The 12,878-nt window shown below is 42.0% G+C and overlaps 1 protein-coding gene across 4 annotated transcripts in view; it reads right to left on the reverse strand.

Annotated features, from left to right (window-relative positions):
• Positions 1-12,878, reverse strand: part of LOC122563647 (uncharacterized) — a 115,997-nt gene that overhangs the window by 28,600 nt on the left and 74,519 nt on the right. For 3 of the 4 annotated variants that reach the window (XR_015752152.1, XR_015752154.1, XM_087976831.1), the window contains one exon: positions 3,548-3,646. The exons of the other annotated variant lie outside the window; for it this stretch is intronic. Coding sequence is in view for 1 of the 3 variants with exons in the window: in XM_087976831.1 (XP_087832957.1) it covers positions 3,548-3,646 (99 nt within the window). In the remaining 2 variants the exon portion in view is untranslated. The remainder of the gene's footprint in view (positions 1-3,547; positions 3,647-12,878) is intronic. 4 annotated transcript variants of the gene reach the window in all.

The raw sequence follows: 12,878 nt of genomic DNA on the forward strand, positions 1-12,878 counted from the left end.
AAGCTATGCGGCTGCAAGGTTTTGCAAAGGCCTTCACATGAGGCAAGTGTATGGCAAATAAGGACATGACATCTGTAAAGCCATGGGTCCAAGGGATAAATTGGGACATTAATGAATTTATAAAGGGGATGGAGAGAAATGAGGGAGACACAAGGACAGCAAAACAAACAGGAACATGAGGAATAAGGAATCATCCGATATCATGTGCAAAACCTGCAAGTTACTGATAAGAACAGAAAGCTGAAATCAGCCATCTTCAATCCAAAGTCAATCACACAATAACAAGATAAAACTAATGCAGACAGAGTAAATTAGTTTCTTTTTCTTTGGGAGCCAAGTATAATTCTTTGACTATGAGGCCCTGCTAGAGACAACTATATTAATCATACATTCGCTGATTCAGTAATACCACCCATCTGGCATCAACTTGCAACTCATTGGTAAGGCATTCTTTTTTCCAGAATAAAGAATACAGTTATGGCTTTGGAGTGGCTACATTCACACACAAAACTATAGATCTGTGAGGATATGATCTGTGATGTTCAAGAGTGGCTTTTTTTGGGAGACTGTGCTACGATGATGGATCCATGCCAGAATTTCACTCTCTCAATAGAGATTTAGCACTTTGGTGATGCAACATATATTTGGATAAGGTTACATACCTCAAGAGTTCCTTACTGAGGCATAGCACTGGCCTCTGTGTGAAGCCTCCATGGCACACTGGGAGAGGGCATGATGTGACACCATATTGTCTTTGATGACAGGATTCAGGAATATATTACTGAAATTCTAACTTTTATTGACATTTCCCACAGGTTGTAAGCTCACACATCTGACATGGATCCTGCATAGGACAAGATAGCATTGAAAGAGAGAGCAATTACAATGACGTTGGCAAGGACAGTAATCTCCAACAGCTACTGTACAGCTTCCAGAAGGCAAAGCACCAGGTCAAAACTTTCTAAGAAGGTGAAGGAGAATGAACAGACTCTGCTTATATTGAAGCCTGTTGTTTTCTGCCTTGACATTTTATGCTAGCTCAATCCAAGTTACAACTGAATGATGTCTCTTCATCTTCTACATACAAACACATTCAGGATATCACTGATTCCATTTTTGTTTCATTGACCAATGTATATCCTTTGACCATGACAAGAAAAGTCAAGTATCCAGGACAGTGGAACTTCAGTCTCAAGGTTCAATGTATTATTCATTGCACCCACATTGCTTTGTAAGCATGCTATCACCAACCTGCAGAGCCGGCCAACAGAAAAGTTTTCACTCCATCAAAACTCAACTTATACATTAGATTTTATAAATATTTACCAGCTAGCCTAGGAGCTGCCATGATGTTAATATACGAGACAACTGACAGGTTCCTGCTTCTATCCAAGTTCCGCAGGCCACACAGTGATGGCTGCTGGGAATCAGTGACTACATCTTCCGAACATGGTTCATGGCACCTTTATGAAACCCTCAGGTGAAACAAAACAGAGATATGACACAGCCAATACTTCCATCAAGGACATAGTGGAACAGCCCATTGGTCTGAAGATGTTTCAATGCCTGGATCATTCCACCTCGCAATGTGACCCAGAAAAGTTGTGCCACATCATTGTGCCATGCTGTGCTCTTCACAAGTAGCACTGACAAAAGGGGGACTTCTTGGATGCAGAGGAAGTGGTGTTCGTCAGCACATGTCTGAGGGTAAAGATGAAGATGAGAATCGGGAAAATAAAATATGGTTTAGCTGTGCATCAGAGGGACTTGGGAGAACCTCACTGACCTGGTTCCAAGATGAATGAGCTAGTGTTAGGCTTCCTTTAATTATGTAGATTAGATTACTTACAGTGTGGAAACAGGCCCTTCAGCCCAACAAGTCCACACCGACCCGCCAAAGTGCAACTACCCATACCCCTACACCTAACACTACAGGCAATTTAGCACAGCCAATTCACCTGACCTGCACATCTTTGGACTGTGGGAGGAAACCCACACAGACATGGGAAGAACATGCAAACTCCACACAGTCAGTCGCCTGAGGTGGGAATTGAACCCAGGTCTCTAGCATTGTGAGGCAGCAGTACTAACCACAGTGCCACCGTGCCGAGCACGAAGTAATGACGTTCGAAAATAACTGCATAATGGGGACTCAAGACTTTTGACTGACTCACACTTTCTTGTGTATCTCATGAAAGATGATTCCTGTGAGAAGGAACTGCACCTTGGCTGCTTCCTCCATACCTTCAACATTTCCCTATTACATCATTTTGTGTGGACACTCCTTCCTTATTTCTTGTTATATGACAGAGTGGGACAAATGTCTTCAGAAATAGGTGCAAACACTTATACTAAATCAAAATTCTTGAAGGAAACAAAGACTTTAACTTGTTCCAATTTGGCTTTTTAAAACTTTCCTATGTCTTTCTTCCTTCCATTTCACACTATCCAAACCCATCAGAGCCTAGTGATCTTATCTGTTCAGGGATAAATGATTTGCCTTGCTCCACAGAATCTCACAAGGCCAGGATATTCATAACATGAAAGGAAAGTCTCGGGCAATAACCCACTTCCCCAATGTTGCACCATCCCAGCATATAACTTGCACTTAGTATACAAGTTTACTCAATGCTTAAATTTTCCTGAACAAATATGACATTAACTTCATAGTTCAGATCAGCAAAAATTCAGAAAAGCTGAACACACTTGTTGATGGCCTCTTACTTATATTGAGAAATCATACAATTCCGGAAGAACGCTTATTGTGTGAATGAAAACTTTTTGAAAAAAGACATGTTTGATAAACAGACCTTTCTTTCCTCTACACCTGGAATACACATTTTCTTTAACTTTCTATATGACATGGTCAGTCCAAAGTACATGGACTGGTTAAAATAAGTGGTTATTTTTGTTGTCTTTGAACTGTTCTGCAGTTGAATAAATATTTTCTTACCCATGTGACTATGCTTGATATCATTGAGTGATCGCATTCTCAATAGCTACACATTGCATCTCCTACTCACCCTTAGGGAGAAAGTGGACAGTACTTTTGCATTACATATAAGTTAGGTCATTTTTAAGATTTCAGTAAGCATAAGAAATCTGAGTGTTGTGCAATTAAGTCTCTTATGATAGGCGACAGGTTGGAAACAATCCTGAAGCACCTTCTGTTCATCCATTCATATCTATGTAAAAGTCATTATCTTTTTACTTTTCTTTATTTTTGATTGTGGATTGAAATGGGGAAAGAACTGGTTAAAAATCAAGAATGCTTTTTAATGGTAAATAACTTGACATTCATTGTAAGTACTAGTTACACAGCTGCACATTCAAACAGGAGTAGAAGTCGAGTTTGCAGGTGGGCTGGAGCTAATACTCTCTCTGATAACAAGTGTGTGATTGGCTTCAAGGTAGCTGAATGGTTTATGGGTATGAATGTTTTGGAAGAAGCAATTGGATCTCTACAAAAGCAACAACTGTCTCTTCTTTTTGTAGCTTAAAAAGCATCTCAAGCCTGAAGATAGCCAGACATAGGTAAAAACCTTACCAGAACATCCTCTGAGAACTGTGTGGCTTCTTCCTTCGAGGTAAAACTGAGGATTTCTGGTTCTCTCCTTGGTGGAGGTTCACTGAGTGCTGCTAATGTCTGTATAACAGTAGAGAGGGAAATAGTTATGTGAAAGAAATTGGTTGTGCTCTGCAGCTTGAGAATGAGTTAGCACTAACGGTAATGGAATAGCTGTACAATGGAGTGTACTGGCTTTCCTGTCTCCACATGAACAGTCACAGTCTGAATAAGTCAAACCCTTTTCTGTCTGGGTTAGGCCACTGTTGGAATATTGCGTGCAATTCTGATCTCCTTTCTATCGGAAAAATGTTGTGAAACTTGAAAGGGTTCAGAAAAGATTTACAAGGATGTTGCCAGGGTTGGAGGATCTGAGCTACAGGGAGGGGCTGAACAGGCTGGGGCTGTTTTCCCTGGAGCGTCGGAGGCTGAGGAGTGACCTTATAGAGGTTTACAAAATTATGAGGGGCATGGATAGGATAAATAGGCAAAGTCTTTTCCCTGGGGTCAGGGAGTCCAGAACTAGAGGGCATAGGTTTAGGGTGAGAGGGGAAAGATATAAAAGAGACCTAAGGGGCACCTTTTTGACGCAAAGGATGGTACGTGTATGGAATGAGCTGCCAGAGGATGTGGTGGAGGCTGGTACAATTGCAACATTTAAGAGGCATTTGGAAGGGTATATGAATAGGAAGGGTTTGGAGGGATATGGGCCGGGTGCTGGCAGGTGGGACTAGATTGGATTGGGATATCTGGTCGGCATGGACGTGTTGGACCAAAGCGTCTGTTTCCATGCTGTACATCTCTATGACTCTGCCTCCCCACAGCTAGTTTTCACCCTTTTAATTGTGAAACTTTTTTTTCTGCAATGAGACAAAATGAGAATTGAACATGATGGAAGTCAATGGAAGTGCTGGTTGTTACTGGTGATTCAGGAGCAGGTAGTTATGTCCCCAGTGAATAAGTAGGAACAGTAGCAGTCAGCAGGAGCTTGGTAGTTTGGGAGATTAAGCTGGGTGACGGTCATTGAATATACATGGTGTCTGCAATAGTGAGAGGTGTGCCTTGCTGAGAGGTATTTGCAGTGGCAGAGTTCGAGTGAGTAGTGGCTCTTTGAATGTGAGGTAATGAAAAAAAATGTAATGGCATGTTACCCTTGAGATGTAGAGAAGGTCATTGACCTTCCTCCTGCACTGCCAGTTTTACCTGGAACACTAGACCCACTTGGGTTGCTATCTGGCTGAATTTAGTGCCATGGCAACCCTTTGTGGCCAGCAGCAAATCAGATGTTCCTCCTCTACACCACCATTTTCACCCACACCTCGTGGTCCCTGACAATGAAAGGAGGTACGAGCTTTTCTTTCTGGGGCAATGGGATACCAGAATGTGAAAGGTAACCGTATCTGAAGTAGTGTGGAGCTACGATGTAAGTATAGCCAACCAGCAGTGCGAGCATCACAAAGTCCCAGGAGTGGCAGAGACCACTGCCTCTCCACCCACACAATACACTAGGTGGGCCCCAAAGAGGCCAGTTACATTATGAATGAGATGAACAGCGGAAGACGGCATGAGAAAGATCAACATGAGCCATGGCCAACTGACTTCTATGAATCTCATCTGAAAAAAAACCTTTTTCCAAAATGAAAAATTCAGCTCTCTCCCACTCTCAACAGATGCTGCTTGACTTGCTCAGAATCTCTCGCATTTCCTGGTTTTATATCAGGTTTCCGGTATGTTACTTTTGTGTCAAAATTGAAAAGAGATCTACAGCAGTTACAAAAACAAATTTGCACATGGCATGCAGGATATAAAGCACTGGAAGAAATGGATTGGCTCATGTGCCATGAAACAGTGGCACAAGGGGTGGCACGGTGGCTCAGTGGTTAGCACTGCTGCCTCACAGCACCAGGGTCCCAGATTCAATTCCAGCCTCAGGTGACTGTCTGGGTAGAGCTTGCACATTCTCCCTGTGTCTTTGTGGGTTTCCTCCCACGGTCTTTGTAAGTTTATTGTAATTGTTTATTACATATTAAAACTAAATACTACAGTACATAGCATTCAGAAATATACCAGCATCTAAACCTACTGTCACATTATTGAAAGACTTTCCATTCCACAGATTCAGTCAATGTAGTCCATGTGCTCCTTTTCAGTTTGTTACTAACATTCATGTGGCTAGACTTGAGGCTTCTGTCTAGCTTTCCATGTGTTTGGATTTTCCTGAACTCAGCCAACACTGTGCTGTTTATGCCAGTCAGGACCAGCTTCATGACATCATAGCAAAGATTCTTTGGGATCCTAAAACCCTTACATAACTCTGAGCAACACCTAAACTTGACATATTCAGCAATTAAGGTGTAGGTTTGTTTTAGGACACTTATAATAAAACTGTTGATCACAATTCCAGCTTCACCATAACCAGGACAGCAAGATTGATAAATAAGCGCCTACAATAGGATGACATTTGACATTTTCCTAACCTCAATCACAGAATAGCTACATATGGGAAAATTCATTCTTCCAATAATTCCCTAGTCATCTATTATCATATCCAATTCTAGTTATGTATGCATAATGAGGTAGGGAGATCTTATAATTAAGGACCATTTAGGTGGCAATGATCATAACGTGGTAGAATTTCAAATTCCGTTAGAAGGAGAGCAACCCAGGTGTCAATGCAGTTCCTCAATTTAAATCAGAGCAATTATAGAGTTACAATGAAAGAGTTATCTAAGGCGAGTTGAGAAAATAGATGAAGAGAAAGTCAATGGATGAGCAGTGGCATTTAAACAGATATTTCATAATGCTCAGCAAAATATTATTCCTGACAAAGAGAAGGACTTGTTGGGAAGGGATGTAAGGATAAAAGTAGTCCAGGACAGTATCCAATCAAAACTAGGGGATACAAAGCAGCCAAAATTAGTGATATGCAACAGGATTAGGAAGCAGCAGCAGAAGACAGCAAAGCTAATAAAGAGGGAGAAAGTTGTTTATGAAAATAAATTGTCAACAAATTTCAAAACAAAAAGCAAGAGCTTCTACAAATATATTTTAAAAAGTTGCTAAAGTAAGTGTGGAACTCTGAGGGTGAAACTGAGGAACTAATAATGGGGAGCAGGGAAATGGCAGATAATTTAATCACTATTTTTGCATCAGCATTCATCGTGGAAGACATTATAAATAAAAATAACAGATAAGCAAGGTGCTAATGGGAGGGAAGATCTTTTAACTGCCTCTATCATGAGGGACAAAGTATTTGGCAAATGAATGGATTGAAGGCAGATAAGACACCAAGACCTGGTAGCCTATATCCAAGGGTTTCAAAGAAAGTGGTTGCACAGATGGTGAAGGCAACGGTTGAAATATTCCAGAACTCATTGGATTCTGGGAGCAATCCAGCAGACTGGAAAACCATTAACATGACATGCCTGTTCAAGAAAGGAGGGAGACAGAAAGCTGGAAGCTATAAGCCAGTTAGCCTAACATCTTGCCATTGGGAAAATGCTGAGGTTTATTATTAAGGGAGAAATAGAAGAATATTTAGAAAACATTAATTCAAATAAACAGAGGCGGCATGGTTTTGAGAAAACGCCTACGTGCTACAGTTTTTTTGAGGATATTGCAGAGTTAATAAAGGGGAACCAGAATATGCAGCATCTTTGATTTCCAGAAGATATTACCATATAAAAATTATAGCACAAGATAGGAGTTCACAGTACTGAGGTGATGCATTAGCATGGATTAAGGATTGGTTAACACTCAGAAAACAGAGAGTTAGCATCAATGGGTCTTTTTCACGATGGAAAGACATAACCAGTGGAGTGCCACATGGATCAGTCCTAAGGGCTCAATTAATCACTATTTATAGTGATGACTCAGAGAGAGGGGCACAATATAATTTATCCAAATTTTCTGATGATACAAAATAAATGGGAGGGCATATTATGATGAGAACATAAGGAATCTGCCAGGATATTTAGCTAAGTTGAGTGGACGAAAACTTAGCAGCTGGCAAATAAAGTAGGAAAGTGTGAAGTCATGCACTTTGGCAGCAAGAATAAAAAGACAGACTATTATTAAATAGAGACAGACTTCAAACAGTACAGTACAGAGGGGTCTGGGTGTTCTTGTGCATGAAACATAGAAAAACAAGCATGTAGGTACAGCAAGCAATTAAGAAAGCAATGGAATTTCAGCCTTTTTTGCTCGGCGGTTGGATGTTCAAAATAGCACAGTCTAGTTAAAATGATATAGGGTGGGGGATCTAAGATGGCAGCAATCTGAGAAGATCACTCTGCAGAGCTTGGCATCGCAGCAGGAGCAGGATGGTCCTTTAACCCGCCAAACCCAGGTCATCAGGATTTCTTGGGGCGTTGGAAAGATTGTGGAGCCCCAAGAAACATTTAAAACTTGACTTACCTATATTTTCATCTGTCCAGAAATGCCTAAAAAGGGAAGAGGAGCATCTGAGGCCAGGCCTGCAGCTCAGCCTGCAGCAGCCTCGGAGCCGATTACTCTCCAGGACCTGGTGAACCAGCTCTCGAAATCTCGCGAGATGTTGAGGAAACAGATTGAAGAGAAGCTGGCTCCTATCTCTCTCATGCTGCAGAAGCATGAGCAGCAGCTGGGAGACCTGGAGAAGAGGAAAGATGAGGTGGAACACAGGGTCACAGTGGTGGAAGCTGATGCCAGTTCATTCAAGGATGAGATCCAAGCTCTGAAGACGCAGGTTCGTAATTTGCATGACCAAGTGGATGATCTTGAAAACAGGGGCAAGAGAAAAAACATTCGTATCATCGGTCTGCCTGAGGGTAAGGAAGGCCTGCGGAATTTGTTGAAGATTGGCTTCCGAAATTCCTTGACTTGGAGACTGGCATGAGAGGATTGAAGGTAGAGAGGGCTCACTGGGTCGCAGCACAGAGGTCGGGTCTGGGTCAACGCCCTTATCGTTTCCTGGTGCGGTTCCATCATTACCGGGATAAGGAGAGAGTCATGGAGGCTTCCAGACTCCAGGAGAAGAATCCAAAGGCCCTAATTTATGAGGGGTCTAACATCATGTTTTTTCAGGACTTTTCAGCTGCGGTGATCCAGAAACGAAAATCATGGTGTCAAGAGAAGACTGAAGGAGCTTGGGATTCAGTCCTCCCGGAGATATCTGGCAGTGCTTCAGATCATCTTAGATGGATCCATGCATCTCTTTGACACATCGGAGAAGGCAAGAGACTTTGTGGACAAACTAACCTAATTTAAACAATTGTAGTATGTATAAATATCGTTGCTTGGGTATGCGTTTATCATTCTGTAAAAGAAATGGAGGAAATCGGTTGGAGCTTTGTTTTTCCCCCTTTTTTTCCTCTATTGATAATAATTTGGTTCAAACTACATCTGGCGGTGGTTAAGGTGTACATTTCAAATTTCTAAGTTAGGACATACCAAAGAATGGATGGGGTATTTATTCCTCCATTTTTTAAATAAAAGAATGTTTTGTTTATTCATATTGATATTCTATGGGGTGTTTATTCTTAGCTTGTGCTTGCGATGCGGCTCTAGCTGGGAGAAGTGAAGGTGGTTGAGATGGTTAGATGCCTATTTATGGGCAGTTCGGGACAGGTAGTTGTCCCCTCTGGGCAGGGGGTGAGTTTATTGGCACTTTATATGTTGGTTTATTTTCTGGTTTTTGTTGTTTTTAATAATTTTGTATGTTTGTTAAATGCAGTGGTTTTAGTTTATGTAGTTTTATATTTGGTGGACCATGCGACACTAAGGCTCAACAATTTGTGGTTCGGGTTCCTCCTCTCTGGAATTTAAATGTAATTGCAGAAGATTATGGCTAATGATTTGATTAAATGGTGTACCTGGAATATCAAGGGAAGTCACGCACCAATTAAGAGGAAGAAGGTACTCTTGAGTCTTAGAAAGGTGAAGGTGGATATTGCTTTGTTACAGGTGACACATTTGGATGACAAGGAGCATCTGAAATTACAGGAGAATGGCTTTGACCGAGTTTATTTTTCATCATTTAATACCAGAAGTAGGGGAGTGGCTATATTGGTTAGGAAAAATCTCTCATTTAAATTGTTGGAATGTGTTAAAGACACATACAGGAGGTTTGTAATTCTTAAAGCCTTGATAAATAGGGAAGAATATGGTATTTTAAATGTTTATTGTCCCCCAGCTCATCCTTTTAAATTCTTGGTAGATGCTTTTTTTAAACTGATAAGTCTCAAGTCTTGGCACATCACTATAGGGGGAGATTTTAACTGCCTCTTGGACCCCACAGTAGACAGGTTGCCTAAAGGTCCCTCGATACCCTCTGCACAAACTAAACAGTTATTGGGTTTGTGTGGGGAATTAGGGTTGGTGGACATCTGGAGGTGTCTCCACCCTACAGGTAGGGATCTCACGTTTTTCTCCAATCCGCATAGATGTCACACGAGGGTTGATTTTTTTCTGATCCCTCCGGTAACCCTGAATCTCGTGGCATCCTGTACGATTAGTAATATTGCCATCTCTGATCATGCTCCAGTCTACCTCATGGTTAAGATTAAGGATGTTACAGTGGATTCAAGGTACTGGCGAATGGATCCCTTTATTCTCATGGACAATAAGTTTGTGGAGTATTTCTCTAGGGAATTTCAGGCATTCCTAGACATCAACATAGGCTCGGTTGATAGCTCATCTGTTCCCTGGGAAACTGCCAAAGCTTATGCCAGGGGGTTAGTCATTTCATATTCCACCAGTTGGAAGTGGCAGAAGGGTGAGCAGCAACATCTCCTTGAAGCACGGTTGAAGGCAGCCGAGAAGGCTTATTTTGACAGACGCTTGTTGGTCAAACTACAGAGGATTACGGCTCTGCGGTCTGCACTAAATTCCGTACTCACGCAGATGGCAAAGAAGGAGCTGGCTTTTGCAACGCAAAGGTTATACAAGTATGGTGACAAGCCAGGCAAATACTTAGCATACCTTGCCAGAAAGAGAAGTGCCCCACAAACCATTACAGCGATTAGGGAAGGGTCTGCGAACCTAACATGTGATTCTAAAAAGATTAATGTGGCGTTCTAGAGATTCTACTCTAAGTTATATCAGTCTGAGAATTGTGAGGACGGGCAGGCCAAAATGGAATCCTTTTTTAGAGATCTGAATCTCCCGAGTGTGACTCCCGAACAACAGTCCTTTCTCAATGCTCCATTATCAGAGCAAGAAGTGCAGGAAGCTGTGAGGCAGCTTCAGAGTGGAAAGGCACCCGGCCCTGATGGACTTCCCAGTGAATTCTATAAGGAATTTATAAGTATACTGTCAGGCCCGATGCTGAATATGTTTAATGATTCATACAGTCATGTTGGTCTCCCACCATCTCTGAGAGAGGCCAATATTTCACTTATCCTTAAAAAAGTGAAGGATCCAGAAGACTGTGCTTCATACAGGCCCATCTCGCTCTTAAATGTGGACTTTAAAATCCTCTCTAAGGCTCTCGCATTAAGGCTGGAGACTGTGTTACCTTCTATTATTAAAGAGGATCAGACGGGCTTCATAAAGGGTTGCAGATCCTCCAATAATGTTAGGAGGCTGCATAACGTAATTCAAGCATGCCAACAGCAGTCAACACAGGGATCGGTGATTTCTTTAGATGCAGAGAAGGCATTTGACTGAGTTGAGTGGCCGTACCTTTTCTGTACTCTAGACCGGTTTGGTCTGGGCGAAGTTTTCATAAGATGGGTAAAGGTCTCTACAGTGTACCTCTCGCGGCGGTCATTACCAATGGGGTACGATCAAGCAATTTTAATATTTCTAGGGGCAGCCGGCAGGGTGTCCCCTTTCACCATTACTTATTATGTTGGTGATTGAACCGTTGGCAGAGACCATTCGTGGGGATCTCAGTATATCAGCTCCAGAAGTGGGGTCAAAATTACATAAGTTCTCGCTGTATGCAGACGATGTTCTAATTTTCTTGACAAATCCAACAGTTTCAGTGCCTTGCCTGATACAATGCATTCACGCGTTTGGTGCTTTTTCAGGGTATAAGATTAATTTTGCTAAATCAGAGGCTATGCCTATGGGTGGTCTTACGAAAGAGTTGGCTCTTGAGAGTGACTATAGATTCCCATTTAGGTGGTCACGGGGGTGGGGGGTGGGGATGGTGGGAAGGGGTTGTGTATTTGGGCATATTCATTACTCCAGTTCTGGATTGGTTGTTCAAAGCCAATTTTATTCAATTATTTGAAAAAAATTAAATAAGATCTCCAAAGCTGGAAGGCACTTCCAGTCTCATGGTTGGGTCAGATAGCGCTTATTAAGATGAATATTCTCCCTCGTTTGCTATACCCCATACGGATACTCCCCCTGATTTTCATTAAACAAACACTCAGGATACTGAACTGTTAATTCAGCTCCTTTATCTGGCACCGTAAACGGCCCCTCATTAAATTAGCCAAACTGCAGTTGCCTCACAGATTGGGAGGAGTAGACCTTCCGGACATTAAAAATGACCAATTAAGCTCGCTTTTGACCTACGTGAGTGATTGGGTTTGTGGGGACCTCTTTCAATATGGCTAGATATCGAAGCCTCCCAAGGTAAGGTGCCCCCTTACCAGTTTGCTGTTTTTGGACAAGGTGAGGACCGTTAGGGAATATTGCCACAACCCAATAGTCGAAAAATGTGATGCTGAAAAAACACAGCAGGCCAGGCGGCATCCGAGAATCTGCAGCATCGCAGTCCTCACTTTCTCCTAGTTGATCATAACCCATTAGTCATCAATACTGTTAAAGCATGGAGGGCAATTCGGCAGAGGGAAGGTAATATTGGCAAAACATCTTTGTTTACACCTTTAGTGGATATGCCAGGTTTTCAACCGGGTATGATAGATTCAGGATTTAAATGTTGGGCAGCTAGGGGTATATGTTGCATGGGTGATTTATTTGAGGGAGATGTTAGTACAGGAGTACGAGTTACCTAATAGAGACCTCTTTCGTTTTTTTCAAGTTAGGGATTTTATTCAAAAAGAGACCACACTTTTGACTGATCCCTACAAATCTGACATAGAAAGAGGGGTACTAAGGGCTAAGAGTACACTCTCAGTCAGTACTTTATATCACCAACTGGGGGGTGCCACCTCAGATGAGTCTGATCGACTCTGCAAGATGTGGGAAAGAGAGCTGGGTGTTGAAGTTTCTTCAGAGGCATGGGAGGATATTTGGGAGAATGAAAGGAAGATATCAATTTGCAATAGGACTCATGCTTTACAGTTTAAGATTCTCCAAAGGGTCCACTTAGCCCCAGACGGTTTGTCAAAATTTAAACCAGGGGTATCTTCAGCAT

The sequence above is a fragment of the Chiloscyllium plagiosum genome, unplaced genomic scaffold, assembly GCF_037043375.1.
Source record: "Chiloscyllium plagiosum isolate Xiang-an unplaced genomic scaffold, Cpla_swu_hap1 HiC_scaffold_30, whole genome shotgun sequence".
Taxonomy (NCBI): domain Eukaryota; kingdom Metazoa; phylum Chordata; class Chondrichthyes; order Orectolobiformes; family Hemiscylliidae; genus Chiloscyllium; species Chiloscyllium plagiosum.